The sequence below is a fragment of the Emys orbicularis genome, chromosome 21 (genome assembly GCF_028017835.1).
Source record: "Emys orbicularis isolate rEmyOrb1 chromosome 21, rEmyOrb1.hap1, whole genome shotgun sequence".
In the NCBI taxonomy this organism is placed as follows: Eukaryota; Metazoa; Chordata; order Testudines; family Emydidae; genus Emys; species Emys orbicularis.
In genome coordinates this window covers 6,272,613-6,300,003 of record NC_088703.1, presented here as the reverse complement: position 1 = coordinate 6,300,003, position 27,391 = coordinate 6,272,613, and the positions used below count along the sequence as shown (strand labels likewise).

Genomic DNA, 27,391 nt, shown 5'->3' with positions numbered 1-27,391 from the left:
GGGTGGTGCTGCTCCCTGGGCTGAGTCTGCGCCTCTTGGAACATCCGCTCAGCACCGGCCTCTGTGTGTAGCCCTCTCTCAGTGAGCGCGGAATCTCTTGGACAGCAGTATCTGTAGGGGTTGCACATGCACTGTGCACTTCTGAGATCATAAAGGGTAACGTGGCTGCAATTGTTCCTCAGTTCCCTCTTCCCATCTGTGGCAGCGAGAAAGAGCTGTTGAGTTCGCCTGCTACCCTGTAACAGTTTTTCTCTGAGCTCTCTTCGGATCAAGACCTATCCTGTATTTTGTCTTATGTTAACGATTTGAATTTTGTTTTACTCTTTCTTTCTGATTATTTTAAAAACAAAACAAAAAAATCCCTTTTTGTTTTGCGTCCTGTCCACATGTAACGGCAGACTTGCAGGCTTTGGGCTACAAGGCCTGTCCATCCTGTGAAGGACTCATCCTGTTAGCTGACAGCCACAGCCTGTCTATTTTTGCCTCAGGGAAATACATATCCCTGGCCGGTGCTCAGTCTGAATACAAAAATCCCATGACACCTGCTTCAAGTTTTACTTGCTGGAGAAATCCATTTGGATCATCTCAGTTCCAGAAGAGAGAGGATCTTCCTCTAGATCGGACCAGGCTCCCATGAAGTCATCCTCTGCTAGTGCCCATACTATCTGGCACACCACTGCTAAAACCAGTGTGGACAAGAAGTTGATACCAGAGAAAGACTCAGCACTAGTGACCTCTGCATTTGTGACCCTGGTTTCAAATCCAGCACCAAGAGATGAGGGAAGTCAGAACACCGAGGCAGACATGGATCCAGGAACCACTCAGCGTCCTTCCATAAGGAGAGGTGGAGACAAGGATCAGCCCTCCAGGGAGAAGACTACTAGGCTCTCTACAGTTGCAAAGGCTGGTGATCCTTTCTCAATCATAAGCTTGGCTCTGGAGAAACATGTCCCAGTACTGGGATCTTAACACCATCCATAGGACTGGTACTGATGTCAGCAACACAGTTGTGAATGGAACCTGCGGACTCCTTATTAGAGGAACCAGTACTGACGATGTCCCAGGTACCACTGCCTCGATTGGCACCAGTGCATGCTCCCATCACAGCACTGAAATCGCCGTACAAGTTGGCACCAATCATTGAGGACATTTCTTCATCATCCCTATCTCCAGGGCACTCATTCTTGCTGATCTCTAGCAGAGAACCCTTCCCTCTGAAAACAAGGGAAGACTATAGAATGGTCTAGAGGCTTGTCCCTCCAACCTCTCTATGGGTGGCACTGGACTGGCCAGCCACAAGCAAGCCAGCCATTTCTGTATAACATGCCACCATGGACATGCTGGGCACCCCCATCCCGTGCCTCTGGGAGCGGTTCTTCCCATCCTAGAAAGAAGAGATTAAGGTTCGCCTGTGCACTCCTAGTCAGATTGCCATCATCTGTCTTGGGAGAACAGAAGCAGGGAGTTGAGGTGAGCGCATCTGAATGGGGGCACCCTCTCTTCATGTCCAGATGAAGCTGTCATCTCTGCCAACATCAGCTCTGGACAACTTCAGGGCTTTCCAGGGCCTGCTTTCCAGAATTGCAGAGACCCTGGATACAGAAACCTCTGTGGTAGAGGAAAAGGCACATATGCTGTTTGACAACCTGTGCTCAGCCACGCCAGCCAGAGTCACTCTTCCGATTAACGATAGTATCCTAGAAGTCACAAAGTCACTGCGACAAACACCCGCCCACAGCCAAACAAGCAGAAAGGCACCACGAGGTGCCACAAAACAGTACTTTATGCACACAGTGGAGTGACCTGGGCCTCAGCTAGTCTATGCCTACTGTGAGGTCAGCAGAGGCAAACCAAACACGCTGGAGGTTACCTTAAATTTTAAACTGTCCAACTGAAAAATCCCAGAAAGTTGGCAGGAATGGTAATAGAATATAATATAAATAATGTAAAGTAGCATCAGATACTTGCTCAGGAAAATAATAAACTTTAAATTACCATCACAGTAAAAGAAGGTTTTTTTCACAACACGCTGTGTCACCCCAAGAGGGAATTGACGACTCCTCTCCCTGGCTGCAAAGTCCAGCTTCACCCCAGCTGTCCCATCTTTTCCTCTCTCTGGCTTTTGATGCTCCATTACTTCGATGCTACGATGACTGCATCTCTTTCCAACAGATGCACCTGCTCCTCAGCTGGAGGGCCATACCCCTTCCCAGGCACCCAAACTGTATCCCTCTGTCAGTGTCTCAATGGTCACCTCACTGGCCATACGCTCTGTGCCCCTCGTGGCCAGGCTCCTTTTACACTGCCTTTCATGGTCCAACTTCCTTTCCCCAGCTTCTTCAGGAAATCTCCTGTTTGCCTCAGTGCGGTCTCTTTTTACCTCCTCCTTCTTGAACTGCCTTCCCACTGCCTATTCTACGGCAGATTCCGAGCCCCCTCTCCGGCTTGAGCTGCCCTCTCGTCGACTGTCTCTCCCCCTAGGACAGCACTCTATGCTGCTGTGTTACATATGCAGGCCCTAACATTACCCCGTTGGTCAAAACTGCAGCAGGTGCTAGTGCCAAGGCCAGGATTATTACATCCAGCACTAGGCTCACTGGTTGTATCTGCTATTCGCGAAAAATCAAAACAAACAAAAAGTACCCCCCAAGATGAGGATCCAAAACAGCTAGACCGTTTTGGGAGGAAGAAACATAGCTCTGCCTCACTCCAACTTCATATTTCAAACTGCCACGCTGTCAGGGGTTCCCCCCCCACTCTGAACTCTGGGTTACAGATGTGGGGGACCCGCATGAAAGACCCCCTAAGATTATATTCTACCAGTTTAGGTTAAAACTTCCCCAAGGCACAAATTCCTTTCCTTGTCCTTAGACGGTATTGCTGCCACCACCAAGTGATGTGCACAAAAATTCAGGGAAGGGTCACATGGAATCCCTATCCCCCCAAAATATCCCTGCAAGCCCCTTCACCCCCCTTTCCTGGGGAGGCTTGAGAATAATGAGAGCACAGACCAGATCGTTTGTCTTCAGGACACTGAAAACCAATCGGGTTCTTAAAAGGAGAACTTTATTATAAAGAAAAAAGTAAAAGAATCATACCTGCAAAATCAGGATGGAAGGTAACTACAGGGTAATAAAAAGATTTTAAACACAGAGGACTCCTCTCTAGCTCAGCTTCACAGTTACAAAAACAGGAATAAAACTACCTCTGTAGCATAGGAAAAATTTAGAAGCTAAAACAAAAGATAACCTAATGCATTTCCTTGCCCTACTTACAATTTCTGTGATTTTAGATGGATTATTCTAGGTATATTTTCAGGAGATGTACCCGTTTGGCTTTTCTCTCCGTCCGGAGAGGGAACAAAACAAAGAGAACAACAAACAAATTCTTCCCCCCCCCCCCCAGATTTGAAAGTATCTTCTTTCCTTATTGGTCCTTCTGGTCAGGTGCTAACTAGGTTATTTGAACTGTTTAATCCCTTACAGGTAAGGCAATTCAGTACAGCTGCCAAGGAGGGATTTTATGCTACTCTTTCCTCTATATTTATGACACAAGCCTTCTTGGCAAAGTACAACTACCTAAGCTGGGAAAGGGTCACCCCATTTATCTTGAATTTCTCAGGAGTTCAAGGATATTATTATTATGGTAGGTCAGCTCAGGCCAGATTGTCCCTCCAGGCCACTATAGACACATCAGACACAGCAGCTAGGTCCGCGGTCTCTGCTGGGACCATCAGGAGAGCCTTGTGGTTGCAAGCTGCAGGCCTCCCTAAAGGGGTACTGCAGACAATTGAAGATCTGCTGTTTGAGGCCATGAATTATTGAGTGAGTGTGCAGATGATGCTCTCCACTCCCTCAAGGACTAGAGGGCCACATTGCACTCACTACAAATTTACACACCAGTCTCAAACTTTAAACCTTATAAATACTTGGGGTAACCTTGGCAGAGGGCATCCTACCCAGAGAATAGACCCTCCAAATATCCACCACAAAAGTGACCGGGATACTCCAGGAGGACACCCTCATGACCATCTAGCATTGGCCACTCCACACTTGGTACCAGGCAACAGGTTTGAAATGAGAGTTGAGTGCCACATTCACACCAGTGGAGAGTTGACCCCTCCTTTGGATGTCACTTTTCCCCATTCCATTGAGTTTGGGCTGTCATAGTAACAGACAGATGGATGCCAGACGTAGTTGCCTGTGGCTACCCTGTCCAATTCCAACCTCTGCCCCTTTCCCTGTCCTTCAGGGACCCATCTCATAAAAATACTGGGGGGGAAAAACAAGTTGCCTCCTGGTTTATCTAGAAGCCATAGAGGAAGTACCTCAGGAGTACAGGAGGAAAAGCTGCCATTCCTGGTATTTTCTTATCCTGAAGAAGAAAGGGGAGGTCTTCGTCCTATCCTAGACCAGAGAAGATTCGGGATGGTGTAACACTTGCCTTCATCAGCCCATCCTTTGAGGCTCAAGATTGGTTTGTGGCTCTATCACAGTGTAGTCTTGGTCCATGACTACAGCATCTAGGTGCTACCATCAAACAAATTATAATAATACTTACAGGATGCATACTTCATGCTGCCATCCACCTGGCTCACAGGAAGTACCTAGTACATGTGAAAGGGGCTAATTTTATGGCTTTGCTGAGGTGGCAGGTAGATGTTAAAGCTGAAATCTAACCACTTAGATTTGCCAATTTGATAAATATTATAGCCAATATTTTAATGGAATTTAATAATGATAACCCCTTTTCATTGAGTCTGGGGTTTACTAATTTTTAGCATCAGGTTTTTCTCAGGTCTATAGTTACCTTGTACAGTACTTTTCAAATCAGGACACTTAATTATTCTTAACCAATCAACAAGTTCATTAATTCACCAAGAACCACATAGATATGCAATCAGTAGTTTTATAGATTAAGTTCAGATATCAGAGGTTCTAGGCATGTACTGAATAAAACGGACTCTCCTGCAAATTATTTATATAAACAGCATTGAAGCCAAGCAGTTATAGTAGAGAACAATACAAATCACTAAGATTTCCTATTACATTTATTTATCAGCAATCAGTTCTTTAGTATCTCTAATATGTTTAGCACACTTTAAGTAGTTCTCCAAGGAGTAAGGATGCACTTGTCTTAGGGCACTTTTATAAGTGAGGCCCTTGCTATTTCGAGTGTTTGGTTTGAAAGGGACTAGTATAAAACATCAAAAGCAATTACTTAAAGTTCTTGTTTGTGGCTTTTGGGCCAATGTACTTGGTCTTACAGAGAAGAAACATGTATCGCATTACTTAATTAAAATCTAACATATGGTTCCTTAGGGTCTTACTTGAAAGAGAACATATGGCAGCCTGCATAGATGTGATGCTGCTTGGCAGACTTAACTTGAGGCCATTGCAGGCCTGGCTGAGATCTGTCTATTCTCCTACTAAACACAGCATGAGCAAAAGTTGTTCCCCCACATGTCCTGAATTGGTGGTTAGACCCCAGAATTGTTTGAAGAAGGCCATTCTCCTACACATACACCCTCTGACGGTAATGCTAGTCATGGATGCCTCAGGAACTGGTTGGGGAGCCTGACTGAATCCCCTGTAGATGTAAGGGACCTGCTCCGGAAAGGACATGGCTCTTAGCTTGCATGGCATTCCAGCCTCTTTCTGTGCCATACCACAGGTCTGATACTAACAGACCACACATCTACAATGTACTTTATCTGCCAGCAGTCAGCAACAATCTGGCAGATTTCCCAAGCAGACGATTCATTCCCAGCCACGAGTGGTCAGTGATGGAGGTCCATCACAGAGCCGATATTGCAGTGGTGGTGGATTCCCATAATAAACCTGTTCATCATCAAGGACAACACGGCATGTCTGGCCTTTTGCAACAGTGGGGGCATGAGCTTGGACTTGTTACAAAATACCTTCTTCTTCCCAGGGAATCAAGGCCTCGCTTTCCCACTGATTCTGCTGATCCCTAGGAGATATTGCAGATCAGAGAGGACAAAGCCACGCTGATTCTAATGTCTCCTTAACAGACAAGGCTATTCTGGCTAACAGACCTGCTCCAGATGTGTGTTTAGTCTCCCACTTTCAGGTTGTCTGGACATATTGTTGCAGGGTCATGGTCAGACATTGCCTCTAGATCTGAAATCATTGCATCTGCCAGTCTGGATGTTGGTTGGTTGAGTGGCATGGACACAGACTGCTCCTTACTGGTGCAAGAGTTGTGAAAAGCAAGGAAATCTTCCATGAGAATGTATTCCTCAAAATGGCAGTTCAAAAAGTTTAAAAAAAAAATTCTCTTTGGGGAAAAAATGTGTTTTGGAAAAATTCAGAATTTCATTTTGGAATTTTAAAATTTTATTTCTAATTTTGTTTTTTCATTTTTATATTTTGATTATTTTGACGTGATTTCATGACCTATCAACAGTAATGTGTGCTATTGCTACTGACCTAGATTAATAGATGGGAAGGCCAGAAGGGGACCATTGTTGTCATTTATCCTGATCTCCTGTATAACATGGCCCAGAGAACTTCCCCAAATAATTCCTAGAGCAGCTCTTTTAGAACAACATCCAATCTTGATTATAAAATTGCCAGTGATGAAGAATCCACCATGATCTTTGGTGAATTGTTCCAGTGGCTAACTACCCTCACTGTTAAAAAAAAAAAAAAAAAAAAAAAAAAAAAGATAACAAATTATACCTTATTTCCAGTCTGAATTTGTCTAGCTTCAACTTCCACCCCTTGAATTGTGTTATAGATAGGGCCCTACCAAATTCACGGCCATGAAAAACGCATCACAGACTGTGAAATCTGGTCTTTTGTGTGTGTGACGAAGTGGGGCTGTTCTTAATGTTTTCCTCAGTTTCCCCTATGCAGTTCTTAAGTCTCTAGGTGGTGGGATAAGGGTGTATGGTTGCGGCAGAGCAAAGGGCCAGGGTACATAAATGCCCGACACTCTGTCTCCTGGCAACTAATGGCCTTGGCCCCTCCTCTGCAAAGGTGCCAACTGAAGGTGTTGGAGACAAAGGGATCAGGTGACCTCCTGGCCTGGGAAAGAGATAAAGCCCAGAGAAGGAGGGGCTGGACGGGGTTTGGAGCTAGCTGGGGACGGGAAGGGAGGGCAGACGGGGGTCTGCCTCGCTGGGCCCCAGAATGGACCCGGCCGAGGGGTCCCGTTCGCTGGACCTACAAGCTCTGTTTTAGACCGTGTTCCTGTCGTGTAATAAACCTCTGTTTCACTGGCTGGCGAAGAGTCACGTCTGACTGCGGAGTGGGGGGTGCAGAACCCTTTGGCTTCCCCAGAACCCCGCCGGGGCGGACTCGCTGTGGGAAGCTCACGGAGGGGCATATGCTCCCAGGAGAGACCCAGGAGGTGAAGCCGTGTGAGCTTCTTGCCCTGAAGACAGTCTGCTCCGAGGGAGAGGAGGCTCCCCAGAGTCCTGACTGGCTTTGTGGGGAGCAGTTCCAGAGCATCGCCCGGGGACTCCGTGGCAGTGTGCTTTTACCCTATAGCACACAGATTTCAAAGGGGAGACAGTTTCTCAAACTGGGGGTCCTGACCCAAAATGGGGTTGTGGCGGGGTTGCAAGGTTGTTTCAGGAGGTGTCACGATATTGCTAGCCGCAGTGCAGAAGTAAGGGTGGCAATACCATACCAGGTGACCCTTCCTTCTGCGCTGCTGTCTGCAGAGCTGGGTGACCGGAGAGTGGTGGCTACTGATCGAGGGCCCAGCTCTGAAGGCAGCAGCGCAGAAGGGTGGCAATACCATACCAGGCCATCCTTACTTCTGTGCTGCCGCTGGCAGTGGCTCTGCCTTCAGAGCTGGGCTCCCGGCCAGCAGCCGCCGTTCTCTGGCTGTCCGGCTCTGAAGGCAGCGTCGCCGCCAGCAGCAGCGCAGAAGTAAGGGTAGCAGTACTGCAACCCCCCTCTAATAACCTTGTGATGCCCCCACAGCTCCTTTTTGGGTCAGGACCCCTAGAATTACACCACCATGAAATTTCAGATTTAAATATCTGGAATTGTGAGATTGGTGATTTTTAAAAAATCCTATGCCTGTGAAATTGACCAAAATGGACGTGAATTTGGAAGGGCCCTAGTTATAGAATCAGGATTAGAAGGTGCTGCAAGGGTCATCAAGTCTAACCCCCTGCCAAGATGTAGGATTTCTTCTGTCTAAACCATCCAAGACAGGTGGCTACCCAGCCTCTTTTTGAAAACCTCCAGTGAAGGAGCTTCCACGACTTTCCTAGGCAGTCAGTTCTGTTGTCCTACTGTTCTTACCATAGGCACCGACGCCGTGGGTGCTCCAGGGCTGGAGCCCCCTCGGGGAAAAATTGGTGGGTGCTCCACACCCACCAGCAGCTAGACTCCCCGCCCCCCGTCCCAGCTCACCTCCACCTCCTCCTCCTCCCCTGAGCGCGCCGTCCACGCTTCTCCTCCCAGTGCTTGCCGCCACGAAACAGCTGTTTCATGGCGTAACAAGCTGTGGGAGGGAGGGGGAAAGAGCGGGAATGCGGTGCGCTCGGGAAGAGGCGGGACCGGGGCGGGGATTTGGGGAAGGAGTCCAATAGGGGCAGGGAGGGGGCGGGGACTTTGGGAGAAGGGGTTGGAATGGGGGCGGGGCGCGAGCACCCACTGGCGCCAGGAGACGTTAGCGCCTGTGGTTCTTATAGTTAGGAAGTTTCACAGCTGGAGCCGTGAAATTGACAAGAATGACAGCCAACAGCCCATATAAGTAACGCAGTGTCTACACAGACATTGCATCGCCCAAATTACACCGATATAAGCCTTACACCTCTCGTGGAGGTGAAGTTATGATGTCGGTGGAGGAGGGCACTTACATCGGCAGGAGAAGGCTGTAGTCTGGGCACTGACATAATTAGGTCAATGTAAACTGCCTTATGTCAACCTAACTCTGTAGTGTAGACCAAGCCTAAGTCTAAAACTGCTGTGCTGTAGTTTGAACCCATTGCCTCGTCCTGCCCTCTAGCAAGAGAGAATAATTTTTCTGCATCTTTTTTATTGCAGCCTTTCAAATAATGGAAGACCGCTATCATGTCCCCTCTCAATCTCCTCTTTTCAAGACTAAACACACCCAGTTCCTTCAGTCTTTGCTCATCTGGTTTGCATTCCATCCCTTTGATCATCTTGTTTCTCTGCATCCTTTCTACACATTGGTGACCAAAATTGGATACAGTACTGCAGCTGAGGCCTAACCAGCGCCTAGTAGAGAGATACTATCACCTCCCGTGACTTGCAGGCTATGCCTCTGTTAATGCAACCCAAAATTGCATTTGCTTTTTTTGCAACAGCATCGCGTTGCTGACTCACGTTGAGGTTGGGATCCACCTCAACTCCCAGATCCTTCTCAGCAGTGCTGCTGTCAAACCAGTTATCCCCTATTCTGTATTTGTGCATTTGGTTTTTCTTCCCTAACCGTAGCACCTTACAATTGTCTTTGTTGAATTTCGTTATGTTGTCTATACCCCAGTTTTCCAATTTATCAAGATCCCTTAGAATTTTAGCTCTATCCTCCAAAGTGTTTGCAACTCCCCTTAGCTTTGTGTCATCTGTAGATTTGATCAGTATGCTCTTTAGTCCTACATCCAGGTCATTAAAAAAAGATGTTAAACAACATCAGGCCCAGAACAGATCCCTGTGGAACCCTGCTTGAGACCTCATAGAATATCAGGGTTGGAAAGGACCTCAGCAGGTCATCTAGTCCAACCCCCTGCTCAAAGCAGGACCAATCCCCAAACAGATTTTTGCCCCAGATCCCTAAGTGGCCCCCCTCAAGGATTGAACTCACAACCCTGGATTTAGCAGGCTAATGCTCAAACCACTGAGCTATCCCTTCCCCCTTTCAATCAGATATTATTCCAGTAATAGTTATTCTTTGTGATTGTTTAACCAATGATGTGCCAACTTAATGATAGTTCTACTGATCCTGCATTTCTCCAGCTTACTTATCAGAAAGTCATGTGGGACTGCATCAAAAGCCTTGCTAAACTCCAGGTATATTATATCCACTGCATTCCCCATGTCCACCAAACCAGCTACCCTGTCAAAGAAGGAAATCAAGCTGGTTTGACATGATTTGTTCTTAGTAAATCCATGCTGGCTGCTAGTCATCACCCCTCCAGCCTCCAGGTATTTGCAAATGGAATGTTTTATCCATTGCTCTAGTAGATCCCAAGTATCAAGGTCAGGCTGAGTGGTCTCTCGTTCTCCGGCTTCTCCTTTCCTCCCCCTTTTAAAGATGGGCACCATGTTGGCCCTTCTCCTGTCTTCCGGGACCTCTCCTGTCATCCATGAGTTTGTAAATATTCTCGCCAGTGGCGCCGAGATTTCTTCAGCTTTTTCCTTCAGCACCCTGGGGTGAATCGCCTCAGGCCCTGCTGACTTGAATTCATTCAACTGAGTCAGAAGCTCTCCATTGAGGAGTGGGCCCACACCATCCCTGATCTTTCTTTTTGTCTGACATTATTTGTAGAACCCCTTCTTGTTGTTGCTAATATTCCTTGCCAGCTGTAACTCATTCTTTGCCTTGGCTTTCCTGATTTTTCCCCTATATGCGCATGCTATTCCCATATATACTTCCTTGGTGACATGCCCCTCCATGTCCTGTAAGCATCCCTTTTGGATTTTAGATAGCGAAAAAGTTCCTTGTGCAGCCACATTGGTTTCCTGTGGCTCTTCTTATCTTTCCTTTGCATTGGAATAGCTTGCTGTTGAGCCTTCAGTATTACATCTTTTAGGAACTGCCGGCCCCCCCTTTGACTCCTTTTTTCCTAATTGATCTTTCCTATTTCTCTGAGTTGGTTGAAATCTGCCTTTCTGAAGTCCAGTATCCTTGTTTTGCTGTTTTCATGGCTTCCTTTCCTTAGGATCTTGAATTCTATCAGATCATGATGACTTCCTCCCAAGTTCCCGACCACCTTCGCGTTCACAACTAATTCATCAATGTTGGTCAAAAACAGATCCAAAATGGATGACTCCCTAGTTGTTTCCTCAACTTTCTGAATCAGAAAGTTGTCCCCTATCTTTCTCTGCCAGATTGAAGAGCCCATTATCAAATACTTGTTCCCTATTAGTTCTCTCATACTTTTGTTCCAGGGACTCAGTGGTTTTTACTGCTCAGTATGAGGTCAACATAGATTAGTTATGTTGCTGTCATATTATGACATAATATAATTGAAATATTCTTGTTTATTTTAATTTTATTTTTTAAATTGTTAAGGGCAACTCCTACTTATTACTGCTTGAAACGTTGCATCTTTTTAAAATCAAAAGGCCTCCTGTTTGTGTTGTAACGAAATAGTTTTACGCTTAGACACAAACCCAACACAATTGCAATAGATCTTGTACAAAGTATGCCTTGTAAGGTATCAATGGGAATGTTATAGTCTGCTAAGTATTATTATCCTGTTTATATGAGTGTATTATCATTGTATATGACGTTATGAATCTTTGCTATGTGTTTGTATCACCCACAACACAACATGTTTGAAACACCCACAAGACAGATTTACTTCAAGACCAGCCAGCCATGGTTGATAAGCCATCAAGGAGAATCCACTCTTCCAATGGGCCCCTCCTGAGGATGTCTCAGAGAGCACATGGATGATGGAGGCCAGTGTCTCAGCAGGGCACATAGGACATGTGATCCATGACTCCATGTTGGAGACAGTAACTTTCCATACGCATGCGTTGAAGGTATAAATGAAAACTTTTTTCTGCTCCACATCTCTGGACTATGCTTTCTAACAAAGGGAAGCTTTGAACAATGGACTGAGAATCCCCAATCTTTTGGGTGATCAGGAGGGACTTACTGCAAGCTAGCAGATTTAACATCACTGCTATTATCCTGATCTACAAACTCTGAAATCAACTGTAATGTATATCATTCATTCGAAACTTTTAATAACTCTCTTCTTTTATTATATTAATAAACATTTAGTTTTTAATTTACTAAAGGATTGGCTATCAGCGTGGTTTTTGGGTAAGATCTGAAATATATTTTGACCGGGGGTGAGTGTCTGGTTTTTTGGAACTGGAAGAATCTAATACCTGTGATTTCTGGTTTTAATCATAATTTATCACAGAAGTCTGGTTTGTCTGGGTAGTGCATGAGGGCTAGAGGGCCTGAAGGGGACTGTCTGTGGCTCCATAATAACTAGTAGAGTATTTGGAAGCAGACATTTTGTTACTGGCTTGGTGAAATCTTATGATAGAGTATCCACCAGTGTGGGGTCTATGCCCCGTATTCCAGCAGTCTGACCTGAGATAGGCGCTCTTAGCTGTGTCCCATGCCAGGCAACATTGGATTTGTGTCAAAGAGTAAAACTATTGAATTCCAACACAAAGAGGAGACATTTTGATTATGCACTACTTCTGTATGTGGATGTGAAATAACGTAAAAATGAAAAAAACAAAATCCCAAAACAAATGTTCAGAAATGAAAAAAACAAAAATTATTGAAATTCTTTCACATGGGACACTGAGTTGAAATTGACATGTTTTAGCATAAATAAAATTGTGGAAGTAACTTTTTCTGGCAAAAAACTGACAGATGTCTAGCCCGCTCTTGTCTTCTGTGCCGTACCAGCGAACAGTCCAGACTAATAAACAGCTGTGTCACTCCGGCCCAGTAATGTTGTGTGTCTTACAGTGTTTTGCTGAAGTAGCCCCCACCTGGGCTGCTCTCAAACAGCCTTCCAGCATGCAAGCCACACCCTGGTTCTCACCAGCCTTGCTTATACTGCAAGGTGACCCCCAACACACCCCCAGTCGTAAATTTCCCCCCAGAAATGTATGTCCTGTACCGCCCTGCCTTCTCCTGGACAATACAAATTATATTAAGTCTGCTATTTCTTTAATAAAAATAATATGCGCATAACTTGCCACCCCAGATGCAGATTCCCAGCCACTTCAGTTTAAACACACTGGAATAGATAAAATGATAAAACAAGTTTATTAACTACAAAGCATATAAGTAATGAGGCATAAAAGTCAGAAATGGTTATAAGAAAAATAAAGAGAAAATGTTTACTAATATCTAATTTAACAAACTATCAGATTCAAGCAGTTTCTCACCATATGCTGTCCGCAATCTTACTGACCAAATTCTGCAGGTTAGAACCCCTCCCCCAGGGTCCAGCGAAGGCTTCCTTTGTTGTTTCAGGTGCATTGAATATGATGGGAAGGGAGAGAGAAAGGGGGGTGCCTTGGGGTAGTTGCCCCTCCTTTTTATAGTTTCAGCCCCTCTCTTGAGAGTCATTTCCAACTGGGCACCAGGAGCAGGGTGCCCTGTAAGCTGCCCAAGAATCAGTCAAGTGCCTCACACTGATTAGCAGAGCCGCGCACATCTGGCACGTGTGTTCAGGTGCCCTTCCCCCCCCCCCCCCCCCACTGCTCTGCATCTGCGCTGCTCCTGCCCTCTGCCTTGGAGCCCTGGCCAGCTGATCCCAAGGACCCTCTTGCTGGCTGTGCAGAGCGGGGGGGGGGGAGGGAGGCGCTGATGTCAGGGTGTTCCCCTCCCTCTGCCTATGTACCCCATCTCCGCAGAGCGGGGGAGGAGGGACAGGACGCAGGAGCAGGACGGAGCTGCTGTGGTCTGAACTAGCCTTCTGGTGAGTGTCTCTGTGCTTAAAGACACAGTGCACAGTCTCTCATAGACTTCCCCAGCAGCCAGCACACACACACACTGTCTCTCACACACACACACACACACTGTCTCTCTCTCTCTCTCACACACACACACACACACACACACACACACACACACTGTCTCTGTCACACACACACTGTCTCTCTCTCTCTCACACACACACACACACACACACACACACACACTGTCTCTCTCTCTCACACACACACACACAGTCTCTCTCTCTCTCTCTCACACACACACACTCACACACACACTGTCTCTGTCACACACACACACACTCTCTCTCTCAAACACACACACACACACACACACACTGTCTCTGTCACACACACACACACACAGTCTCTCTCTCTCTCACTGTCTCTGTCACACACACACAGTCTCTCTCTCTCTCTCTCTCTCTCACACACACACACACACACACACACACAGAGTCTCTCTCTCTCTTACACACACACTGAGTCTGTGTCACACACACTGTCTGACACACACTGTCACACACACACACACACACTGTCTGACACACACACACACACACTGTCTGTCTCACTCACACACACACTCTCTCACACACACACACAGTCTCTGCCTCACACACTGTCTGACCCACACACTGTCTCTCTCTCACACACTCACACAATCTCTGTCTCTCTCACTCACACACAAACTCTGTCTCTCTCACACACACATTCTCTGTCTCTGACATAAGAACAAGAACATAAGAATGGCCGTACTGGGTCAGACCAAAGGTCCATCGAGCCCAGTATCCTGTCTACTGACAGTGGCCAATGCCAGGTCCCCCACTTTCTCTCTCACACACACACACACACACACACACACACACACACACACACACACCCCTCCCAACACATACTTGTGTTGTTGTTACTTCTTGGTACTTCCTTCAATGCACATATATTCTGTGTAATTTGATTCTTTCAAGGTGCTGTTGTTTTAGTTTTTTGATTGGTCTGTGCATTTCATAATTTTATTTCTCTCTAATGCTTAAATTTAATTCTTTGAGTAGTGAGTTCTAAAATGCCTAACCTGTCCTGGCTGGAGTAATTATCCCTATTGGTAACTTTTTCAAAAATATATATTATATCAAGGTTTTCTGTTTCTACTGCGCACATCCGCACATAGACCAGGAGTGAAAGAATCTATGTGGAAGGATGTTCCCTGCTGCATTTTTTCTCCTATTTGAGCTTTCTTTGTTTCCCTTCCTGCTTGATGACTCTGTTTACTGCTTAAATGCAAATTAAGCAGAGCACCTGTTCCTTTGTTTGAGACAGACCAGTTTGCCAATCTCAGTTTGGGCAGGGCTGTGGGTTTGGAACATGTGTTGTTAACACCACACAGTGGAATCTTATAACGTCACATACAATGTTGCCACACACTTTTTATCAAGATGATACTGACCAGCAAATTACAAGTTTTCAAATGATACCTTACAAGGCATACTTTGTACAAAGTTTATTACAATAGTATGTAGGGTATGAATACAGGGGTACGTTCTGTCACACCTTTACAGTGGCTAGAAGCATCGGTGAACTTGACGCTCTCATGGCTTACCCTCCTCACGCAGCCTGTCACAAGGATCAGGTGAAGCCGAGACCTCATCTGAAGTTTATCCCCAATGTAGTCTCAACATTTCATCTGAACGAGTCTGGCGGCTCCTGTGTGTCCTTTCCCAAACCCACTCTCTAGACACTTCAGGGGCACTACACTGACAGAACAAAACCATCCATCTCCTTGTCTCTTCATAGCCATCTCTGGTGCTTTGAGAGGGCAGGCTCTTTTGCCCCAGAGGATATCCACATGGATCATGCAGTGCATCTCGATGTATTGCCGGATGGCTGATGGGCCTCTCCCTCCAGCCACTGAGGCTCACTCCGCTGCAGCACAAGCCACATCATCTGCTTGTATCTGAAATCTGCAAAGCAGTGACGTGGGGTAACCACCTGAGCTTTGTTAAGCGCTGTGCTCTTGACCTAGCTGTGGGTCAGATGCCAAGGACCGGAGAACAGTGCTACAATCTCTGTTGGGCTAGATCAGCTGCCTTCCAGACGGAACACTGCTTGCCAGCCACCTACAGCGGGATCCACACTGATGTGTATTTGAAGCAGTGAGAACAGTCACTTACCCTACGGTAACTGGTTCTCTGGGATGTTATCAGTGTGGATCACATGACCCACCCTCCATCCCTGCTTGTTTGGAGCCCTCCGCCTACAGGATTCTGAATGAGGGAACTAAGGGACGGTTGCCGCCTTGCCACGCTTTATGGAGCGCTCAGATTGGAGCGCGAGGAAGTGCATGGTGCGTGCATGGCCCTGACGGACACGGCTGCTCAAGTCCCATCTCCTGCACACCTACACTCGAACCCACATTGACAACAGCCTCTCAAAGAGCCGCAGTTACGGTAAGGTAAGGAATGGTCCTTTGCGTGGAGGGGGCCATTAGTGCCACGATTTGAGAATTATTTTTTTTAAAAGCCTTCAAATGAAGAGGCAGAGAGTAGGAGCCCCGACAGCTGCTCCCCAGGCCCCTTCCTAGTGTTAAGTTGCTTTCTGTCTTTGTACTATCCCCTCCCTGGACGCTCTTCCATCCAAGGAAGGATTGAGAGCGTCACCGCTTCGGTTTAAACTCTTATGATTAGTGATTTATTGGTTACAAACCTTTCCCAAATGTGTCTGTCTCCAAAGCCCAGGGAATGACTTGTGTCTGGATTCTGTTTCTCTTGCAGATGAGAATGGGATGGGAGCTGACAATGAGGAGGCCGGGCTAGCTCAGAACGCTCCTAAGACGGTGGAATCTCTCATGGCATTAACAGGCAGGTTCAGAGAGCGTGATTCCCAGGGTCCTGGCAAAGAGGATTCCTCTGGGAGTCCGAGCAGGACACAGTGGCAGCAAGGAGACACTGTAGGGAAGAGACAGAGTAAATCTGACTGGGGCCAGCCAAAGAGCCAACCAAGAGAGAAGCCCCATCAGTGTCCTCAATGTGGGAAAAGTTTTGGGCACAGCTCACACCTTATTACGCACTGGAGAGTCCACACAGGAGAGACGCCCCATCAATGCGCCGAATGTGGGAAGAGGTTCAAGCACAGGTCCTCCCTCAATACGCACCAAAGAGTGCACACGGGAGAGAGGCCCCACCAGTGCCTCGAGTGCGGGAAGAGCTTCCGGCACAGCTCCCACCTGATCACGCACCGGAGAGTCCACACAGGCGAGAAGCCCCATCAATGCGCTGAGTGCGGGAGGAGATTCCGGCACAGCTCTTCCCTTAACACGCACCGGAGAGTGCACATGGGAGAGAAACCCCATCAGTGCGCTGAGTGTGGGAGGAGATTCCGGCAGAGCTCGCACCTGATCACCCACCAGCGGGTTCACACTGGAGAGAGACCCTACCAGTGCACTGAATGCGGGAAAACCTTTGCTGGCCACTCCGCGTTCGCCACCCACCAGTGGATCCACACCGGAGAGAAGTCCCACGCGTGCGCCGAGTGTGGGAAGCGGTTCCGGCACAGCTCCTCCCTCCATGCCCATCGCAGAGTGCACACTGGAGAGAAACCCCATCAATGCGCTGAGTGCGGGAGGCGCTTCCGGCAGAACTCGCACCTGATTGCGCACCGGAGGGTCCACATGGGGGAGAGCTCCTTCCGCTGCCCGGGGTGTGGGAAAGGATTCAGCCACGGCACAGACCTCATTCGACACTGCAGGAAGGTGAGTCCCCCGGCTGCCAGGGCAGGGGCGGGATACAGGGACACTCTGTGACATTACCCAGGGTACAATCTGGACTGATGAACAGCTGTGCCACTTCAGTTCTCCAACCTGGGGTGCCTTTTACACTGTTTGAGAGCTAGCACTCCTGGTCTGCTCACACACAGCCTGCAGCATGTACGTTCCTCCCAGTTATAGTGTCTGAGTGCTGCAGCTAGCCACTTTTGATCTACACTGCTGAACAACACCAGCAAACTCCCAGTCCTGGACTGTCCCCAGAAATGTATGTCTTGGACTGCCCAGCCCTCTCCTGGACAATACAAGCTCATGCAAAGCCCGTCATTTTATTAATAGAAAATGATATGCACAAATCCTGTTATCCCACATGGAGTTTCCCAAACACCTCAGTTTGAACACACTGTTTTAGATAAAACAAGAAACACGTTTGTTAACTGCAAAAAGATTTTCAGTGAATATAAGTAATGAGGCATAAAAGTCAGAATTGGTTACAAGAAAAGAAAAGAAAAGAAAAGAAAAGCACAACTACACCTCTACCCCTATATAACACGACCCGATATAACGCGGGTTCGCATATAACACGGTAAAGCTGTGACACGCTGCTCTGAGGGGGCCGAGGGGTTTCATAAGGGGCAAAGGGTCTTGGGGGCGGTCAGGGGCTTTCCTCCCCCCCCCAGGGTCTGGGGAGCAGGAGCTGTGGGAGGGCACTTTTGGGGACCCCGCATTCCCAGAGTGGCCCGGGGGATTAGCGGGGGGCCGGGAGCAGCCCGCTCTGCTTCCCTCTCCCCGACCCCAGCCATGTCGCTCGGGGAAGGGAGCTTGGGGGAAGGGATCCCTCCTGCACTCGCCAGCAGTGGCGGAAGTGGAGCAGCCCGGCCCCAGCCCGCTCCACTCCGCCAGCTCCCAGCCACAGCGCTCTGTTTCCCGCCGCCGGTGAGTGCGGGGGGCGTCCTTTCCCCAACCCGCACTCACCGACGGCGGGAAGCAGAGTGCCGCGGCTGGGAGCTGGCAGAGTGGAGCGGGCTGGGGCCGCCTCGCTCCGCTTCCCGCCGCTGCCAGTGAGTGCCTGTCAGGGAGCGGGGGGGGGGGGGGGGTGGATGGGGGCGGAGCAGTCAGGGGACAGGGGGGTTGGGTAGGGGGTGAGGTCCTGAGGGTGATTAGGGAGGGGGGGTCTCTGGAGGGGGCGGTCAGGGAACAAGGAACGGGGGGGGGCAAAGCACATTTGATATAACGCGGTCTCACCAATAACGCAGTGAGATTTTTTGTCTCCCGAGGACCGCGTTATATCGGGGTAGAGGTGTAATGCCTAATTAAACAAGTGAATTTAAAGCAGTCTCTCTCACCAGGTTACAGCAGTCGTACTCGCTGAATTTCTTCCCGTCAGGATCCCTCCTCCAGTCCAAAGCTGTTTCCTTTGTTCTCCAGATGTTGTGGATGCTATGGGTAGAGAGAAAGGGAGGAATAATTTGGGGCATCTACTCTCCCTTATAGTTCTTTCTCTTCTTTGAGAATCATCTCCAGCTGAGGTTCAGAACAGAAAGTCTGTGTGGATGGGAACCCCCAGCTGTTTCTTTATCAAGATGTAGATTTTCCCCCCACACCCTCTTTCCTGCCAAAGAATGGCGACTTTACCAGGTGATGCTCTATTTGATTTTTTTGACGCCTGGCTGAACTGTCGGCTAGCCTTTTCTCTCTGGGGAACTGGTTTGTGACTGTTCCCCAGACTTCGAACATGTCTTAGTAACATCATATAGTAGAATCTTATAACTTTATATACACACATATTTTACCAGGACAATAATTGTCAGCAAATTATGAGTTTTCAAATGATACCTCACAAGGCATACTTTGTACAGAATTTGTCATAGTCCTGTAAAAGGGGTGAACGTAGTGGTACAGACTGTCACGCACTCTCCTCCCCCAAGTGGTACAATCTGTTCCTGGGCCTTAGGGCTTGTCTACACATAAATGTTAATCCAAAATACAGTAGGGTGTGAATTGAAATGGATTAACTATCTCAGATTAACTTGACATGTGGATGCTCTTATTCTGGAATAAATGTGCTTTATTCCGAATTAGCTTAATCCAAAAGTGAATTAAACTCATTTGGAATAAGGCATGCTTATTCTGGAATAAGAGCCGGAATAGTCTAAGCCCTTAGAAAGGCAGCTTTCTCTGTTGCGGTAGAACCGTTTCTCTGCCTGTCTTGTCCACTTACAATAATAAATATTTAAACCCAAACCAGGGTTTGGACAGGGCCAGAATCCTCCTGGCTCAGGGCATGAACTGCCCTCTAAGTACTGGGGGAGAAGGCTCCCATAGCTGCCTCCTGTAGGGTTTGGGACACCTTCTTCCAAGCTGCTGTCAGAGACTAGAGACCAGGCACCAGGCTAGTGGGAGCCCCCTGCGCCTTGACTCCAAGGCCAGAGCCACAAAGGCATCACTGCCTCTTGCCTTTTCCCTCTCAACAGAAAGCAAAGCTGCACAGAACACGGCCCTGCTGTTCCGCGCGTGGATGAGCAGCGGGGCAGGCCCGGGAGAGGCAGGCACTGAGAAGGGGGCGTTTGTTGTTCCAGGTGCCAGTGACCTTTGCGGATGTGGCGGTGCACTTCACAGCGGCAGAGTGGGCCCTTCTGGGCGAGAGGCAGCGGGCGCTCTACCGGGACACGATGATGGAGAACTATGGGAACGTGGCCTCTCTGGGTAAGGGATTTGCTTCTCCACATGTATTAGAAGCTGGGAGGACTGGGAGTCTAGGCCGTGGCTCAAGTTTTCTCGTCATCCCTTAGACTTCCTAGGGCTCAGCTTCTGTAGTCCCCAGAATCTGTGTGAGAAGCTGTCACCCCCGCTCCCAGAGCCACGCCAGCAGGAGACGGGACAGGCCAGCTTTCCTAGGTTCGTAGCGTTTAAGGGCAGATGGGTTCATTAGCTCGTCCAGTCTGACTTCCTGTGTGTCACAGGCCCTGACATGTCACCCCAGTACCCCTATTTTGAACCCTGTGACTTCAGTTAAACCAAAGCTCTTGAGCCACTCCACTATTGTGAATCAAAGGCAGAGAACAGGAGAGATCCAGGCGTCACCAGAACCTGAGGCCCCTGCAATGGCAGGGAATTGGTTAGGGGGGATCCGAGCAAGCGACCCTCGTCCCATGCTGCAGCGGAAGGTGAAACCCCCCCTCCCACGGTCCCTGCCAATCTGACCAAGGGGAAGATTCCTTCCCAACCCCAAATCCAGCATCGGTATGACCCCGAGTGTGTGAGTGAGGGACCAGCCGGGCATGTAGAGAAAGGATTCTCTGCACCACCTCAAACCACCAGCCCACCCCAACCAAGATCCTATCTCTCGCTGTGGCCAAAACTCTGATGCTTCAGAGGAAGATGGAAAAATTCCCTAGATTATAATTGAGCATCAGTGGAGGGAAAATCCTTCCTGACCCCTTCAGGTGCCTGGCTGAAGCCGTGCAGCTTGAGGGTGGATTACAGTCATTAGGATCTCCAGTACGTGTCCCCAGAGCACAGCATTGTGCTCGGAAGAGGAGGCTTCTGGGTGTCTTGCCTACTGCCCGTATTCAGAAAGTCTCTAGCTGTGTTTTGGGGTGGGGCGGGGTGGGGAGCTAGGGGAGAAACACTTGCTCTGTGCCAGAGTCATAAAGCCTCTCAGGGTGGGGTGGGGATAGCCTGGCCCTCGGACAGGGGCCAGTCACAAAGGAAAGTGAACGGGGTTTCTGAACATCCCAGTGGGAAGCGCTCACTCTGGGATGGATGGGGGAATTCTGGTTAATTCCTGCAGGGAACAGCCCTGAGCACCTGGGGCCTGTTTAACTCTGAGATCCCCCTTTTCTCCGGTCTGACTTGCCTCTGTCTCAGCCTCCAGTCTAGCGATGGGGGGTCCCTGCACTCCTGGCCTGTGTCTCTTTACACCGCGTGAATGAGTGTCCCTGCTACAGGGAGGCAGTGTACACACTGTGGCCCTAACAGAGCTGATCGCTCTGGGTTAACCCTGTCGTGCAGCCAGGTTGGCTCCCGATTCCAGGGGCCCCCCAGAGGTGATGCATGGGGGGGCAAGGGGAGGTCAGGTGCCCCCCCAGATTGGCCAGCCAGGGGTGAGGAGGGAGAGGGGCTCTACCTTCCCCTCCCTGCGTCTCCCCCCCCACATACACACCTTTGGCTAAATTGGCTGCGCTCCCTGGCACCTGGGCAGGGAGCAAGACAGAGCCGTATCTGCCTGAGTGAGCCTGGCTTGGAGGCAGGGCGGCCCGCTCCCTGCCTGGGCTCGGCTGCGGGGGTGGGGGAGGGGACTCTGGTTCATTCACCCCTGGCAACTGGGGTGACAGGGGGCCGCCCTCCCTCCGGGCCCTGCTGCAGGGACAGGGGCCAAGCGAGCCGGAGCCCCGCTCCCTCCCCCCGGCTGCCGAGCCCAGGCTGCCTCCAAGCCAGGCTCCCTCAGGCAGACGTGGCTCTGTCCTGCTCCCGGCCCGGCTGCCAGGGAGAGTGGGTCGGACTTGCCTGAGGGAAGGGGGAGGCACAGGGAGAGAAGGACAGAACCCCCGGGGCCCTCCCCGCAGGTAACGTGGGGCGGGGAGAACACGGCGGCCCCAGACTGTGCGGGGGGAGGGTCACTTGGCAGGGGAGACTCGTGAGGCGGTCACATGTCCTCCCCTTTAGCTTGTGGGCCCCCCGTCGTAACTTGCCCCCAGAGGGGGAAGGACAGTAGTGCCAGTGCAGGGCTTGGATTTACCTGTGAGTTGGCGATAGGGGGTCCATTGGCATTTAGCAGAGGCGCTGGTGTCTTAACAGGGGCACATCAACTCCCCTCGCAGACACTTCGCCTCCCCAGAAGGGTTCCGTGGTATTTCCCCAGCTGTGCGGATCCCACAGCCTTGTGGGCATGGGAAGGGTGGCTGGGGTTAAAATAATGGAACGATGACTGCGGAGCCATTTGGCAGGCTGGGACCTTACCTGTGGACTTTCCCCATGAGCAGGGATTCCCGTTCACAAGCCTGACATCATCTCCTGCCTGGAGCGAGGAGAGGAGCCCTTTGTCCCAGCTGCCCAGGACCTTGAGGAACCAGAGATCCTGAGAGGCATCTACACAGGTGAGGGATGAGATAAAGCATTTAGAATATCAGGGTTGGAAGGGACCTCAGGCGGTCACCTAGTCCACCCCCCTGCTCCAAGCAGGACCAATCCCCAGACAGATTTTTGCCCCAAATCCCTAAATGGCCCCTTCAAGGATTGAACTCACAACCCTGGGTTTAGCAGGCTAATGCTCAAACCACTGAGCGATCCCCCCCTGGCCGAGGGAAATGAAATGTTGGGACCCTGGGAAAGTGGCGTGAGTGCCCCTCCATCTCTGCCACCTCTTGTGAGCTCTGCGGAGGCAGGTCTCGGCCAGAGATGTGCAGTGTTTGCCTTGGCTCTGAGCAGCCCCTTTCTGCCCCGGGGGATTCACCACCTGAGTACCAGAGAGTTCTGGAACCGTAAAACAAAACATAAATGTAAAGTCCTGAGGCCAGAAGGGACCATTATGCCCCTCCAGTCTGGTCTCCTCAATCACCCGGGCCAGAGAACTTCCCCTGGAGAATCCTGCATCCGGCCCTGTGGCTAGTGACTGAGCCAGAAAGGATCTTAGGGATCGAAAGAGAGAGAGACACCCTTGCAGTCCCCCCACTCTGTCGCCTTCCCTTCACTGTTCCCTTTCCTAGCTGTCCTTGCCCATCTCCTCCCCTCGGCAGATGCATGTTGTGCGTTCGGCTCTGGGGTTCGTGCCCTGGGAGCAGTGGTTGTCGGTGACACACCTGTGTGCGGTTCCTATTCCCGAGGTTCCCTGTCTCCCACCCCCAGGGGACGGCTCGTGCCCAGACGGCCTCTTTATCCCAGATGATGACAGGATTGTGTCTCCAACTCGAGAGTCCTCACCTGGGAATCCCGACTGGAGAGCCAGCGAAACAGTGGGCCCCCTCTGGAGCTGCACGGAGAGAAACCCCCTCCGTGCACTGACTGTGGGGGGCGTCACAGCTGGTGTTGCATCAGAGACACCCCGCCGGATAGAAACCAGCAGGGACGCATGCCCTGGGCCCAGGGGACTCTGTCCCACCAGACACGTTCTGAATCACATGCCATTCGAGGCATGTGGGGTCAGCCGTGAGTTGTGGGCTCGGGGAAAGGGAGCACATTCCTGGGGTGATTAATTGCTTGGGAATCATATAATGGGGGGGCATTGGGGTGGAAACCAGAGGAGAAAGATTCCTGGCTGACCTTGGGCAAGTCACTGCCCTGCTCTCTGCCTCAGTTTCCCTATCAGTAAAATGGGGATAATATTACTGAACTTTGTCAAACACTTTGAGGTCTAGTGATGAAAAGCACTAGACAAGAGCTAGGTCTTATTATTATTTTATTTTATTTTATTATTAAGGAGAAGCATCTTGGGCTTATTGATCATTGCTTAGGTGCCAGTGATCATTACTTGATTACATTGTAAAGGTGCAAACAGAATAATGTCCAAACCAGTATAATTATTTCTACACTTGTACTTTAAATCGGCCTGTTTCACAAAGCTGAAAACACTGACGAGTCAATGAGCTGGGAGAAAGCATTTAATCAGAAAATTGTGAATGCTCTTTTGGAGTTGTATAAGAACATTGTACTAGATGCCCCAAAAGCCCAAATTTCCCAAGCAAGAAAGAAGGCTATACCAATGGGGAAAAAAACAACAACCTGGCTTAGAGGAGAAACGAAAGCAGATATAAAAAAATACAGTACGTAACATATGGGAGGAAATATAAATTAGACACTAGGAATTGTAGAAAATTGCTAAGGGAAGCAAAAGGACACAAGGAGATTATCTACAGCCAGCCGAGTTAAGGACACTAAAACACATTTTAAGAATATTCAGAACAAAAGGAAACCTAAAAATGGTATTTGTCCATTACTAGGTGGAAATGGTAGAGCTGACAATAATAATGTAGAAAAGACAAACGTGTTCAATAAATTTTTCTGTTTTCCGTTTGGGAAAATGCCAGATAATGTATTCATGTTATATGATGGTGAGAAAAACTTTCTATTCCAACAGTGACTAAGGAGAATGTTAACAGCAGCTACTTTTAAAGCAGCAGATCCGGATAACTTGCATCTAGGAGTTTTAAAAGAGCTGGCCGAGGACCTTGCTAGCCCATTAATGCTGATTTTTGAAAAGTCTTAATACACTGGGGAAGTTTCAAAGGACTGGAAGAAAACTAATGTTGTGCCAGTATTTTAAAATGGTAAAGAGTTCACCCTGGGTAATTGTAGGCCTGTGAGACTGGCATTGATCCCAGGCAAAATAGTGGAATGGTAGATATCCAACTCAATCCATAATAGAATTAATGCCAATAGCATGGGTTATAGAAAATAGATCCACTCAGACTAACTTGAGATCTTTTTTTTAATGTGATTACAAGTTTGGTTGGTAAAGGTAATAGCGTCGATGTAGTATACTTAGAATTTTGTGAGGCATTTGACTTGTGAACACAACGTTTAGATGAAGAAACTAGAACAGTACGAAATTAACATGGTGGCACCCGTTAAATGGATTAAAAACTGGCTGGCTGACAGGTCTCCAAAGATAACTGTAAACAGGGAATCCTCATTGATGTGTATGTTTCCAGTGGGGTCCCACGGGGATCGGAGCTTGGCCCTGCGCTGTTTAACATTTTTATCGACGACTTGGAAGAAGGCAAAAAATCGTCACTGATAAAGTTTGCAGACGATACAAACATTGAAGGAATGGTAAACAATGAAGAGGCCAGATCACTGATACGGAGCGGTCTGGATCACTTAGTAAAGGGGGCGCAAGCCAACAATGTGTGTTTTAATAGGGCCAAATGTAAATGTACATCGAGAAACAAAGAATGCAGGCCACACTTATTGCCCTTATATAAATCAATGGTACGCCCACATCTTGCATACTGCGTACAGATGTGGTCTCATCTCAAAAAAGATATACTGGCACTAGAAAAGGTTCAGAGAAGGGCAACTGAAATGATTAGGGGTTTGGAACGAGTCCCATATGAGGAGAGATTAAAGAGGCTAGGACTTTTCAGCTTGGAAAAGAGGAGACTAAGGGGGGATATGATAGAGGTCTATAAAATCATGAGTGATGTGGAGAAAGTAGATAAGGAAAAGTTATTTACTTATTCCCATAATACAAGAACTAGGGGCCACCAAATGAAATTAATGGGCAGCAGGTTTAAAACAAATAAAAGGAAGTAGTTCTTCACACAGCGCACAGTCAACTTGTGGAACTCCTTGCCTGAGGAGGTTGCGAAGGCTAGGACTATAACAGCGTTTAAAAGAGAACTGGATAAATTCATGGAGGTTAAGTCCATTAATGGCTATTAGCCAAGATGGGTAAGGAATGGTGTCCCTAGCCTCTGTTTGTCAGAGGGTGGAGATGGATGGCAGGAGAGAGATCACTTGATCGTTACCTGTTAGGTTCACTCCCTCTGGGGCACCTGGCATTGGCCACTATCAGTAGACAGGATACTGGGCTGGATGGACCTTTGGTCTGACCCAGTTCAGTCGTGCTTATGTTCTTATGTTATGGGGGACTCTATCCTGGGAAGCAGCGACTCTGAAAAAGACTTGGAGATCATCTTGGACAGTCAGCTGAACGTGAGCTGCCAATGTGCCAAAAGGGCTAATGTGATCTTGGGCCTGGTCTACACTACACCTTTAATTCGGATTTAGTGGCTTTAATTCGAATTAACTCTGGAACCGTCCACACAACGAAGCCATTTAATTCGAATTAAAGGGCCCTTTAATTCGATTTCTGTACTCCACCCCGACGAGCGGAGTAGCGCCAAAATCGAATTTGTCAATTCGAATTAGCGTTAGTGTGGCCGCAATTCGATGTTATTGGCCTCCAGGAGCTATCCCACAGTGCACCATTGTGACCGCTCTGGCCAGCAATCTGAACTCGCATGCACTGGCCAGGTGGACAGGAAAAGCCCCGGGAACATTTGAATTTCATTTCCTGTTTGCACAGCGTGGAGAGCACAGGTGACCACAGAGAGCTCATCAGCACAGGTAACCATGCAGGCTGATAATCGAAAAAGAGCACCAGCATGGACCGTACAGGAGGTACTGGATTTGATCTCTATATGGGGAGAGGATTCAGTGCTAGCTGAACTGCGTTCGAAAAGACGAAATGCCAAAACTTATGAAAAAATTTCCAAGGGCATGATGGAGAGAGGCCACAATAGGGACACAGATCAGTGCCGCGTGAAAGTCAAGGAGCTCAGACAAGCCTATCAAAAAGCAAAGGAGGCAAACGGTCGCTCCGGGTCAGAGCCGCGGACATGCCGCTTCTACGCTGAGCTAAATGCATTTCTAGGGGGGGCCGCCACCACTACCCCACCTCTGACTGTGGATTCCGAGCTGGGGATAATCTCATCAGGTACACCTGATGATTCCATGGAAGGGGAAGAGGAGGAGGAGGAGGACGAGCTGGCAGAGAGCACCCAGCTCTCCGTTCTCCCCAACAGCCAGGAACTGTTTCTCACCCTGACTGAAGTACCCTCCCAAGCCTCCCAAGCCAGCACCCAAGACCATGACCCCATGGAAGGGACCTCAGGTGAGTTTACCTTTTAAAATATAAAACATGGTTTAAAAGCAAGCATTTTTAATGATTAATTTGCCCTGAGCACTTGGGATGCATTCGCAGCCAGTACAGCTACTGGAAAAGTCTGTTAACATGTCTGGGGATGGAGCGGAAATCCTCCAGGGACATCTCCATGAAGCTCTCCTGGAGGTACTCCAAAAGCCTTGCCACAAGGTTTCTGGGCAGTGCAGCCTTATTCCGTCCTCCATGGTAGGACACTTGACCACGCCATGCTAGTAGCAAGTAATCTGGTATCATTGCCTGACAGAGCCTGGCAGCGTATGGTCCCGGTGTTTGCTGGCATTCAAGCAACATCCGTTCTTTATCTTGCTGTGTAAT

The 27,391-nt window shown here is 48.7% G+C and overlaps 1 protein-coding gene across 1 annotated transcript in view; it reads left to right on the top strand.

Moving 5' to 3' along the window:
• LOC135893305 (zinc finger protein 883-like) overlaps positions 1–27,391 on the top strand; it is a 222,162-nt gene that overhangs the window by 189,132 nt on the left and 5,639 nt on the right. The window contains exons 2-5 of the mRNA XM_065421104.1: positions 16,691–17,397; positions 19,989–20,115; positions 22,395–22,508; positions 23,257–23,363. Of these exons, the coding sequence (XP_065277176.1) occupies positions 16,691–17,397; positions 19,989–20,115; positions 22,395–22,508; positions 23,257–23,363 (1,055 nt within the window). The remainder of the gene's footprint in view (positions 1–16,690; positions 17,398–19,988; positions 20,116–22,394; positions 22,509–23,256; positions 23,364–27,391) is intronic.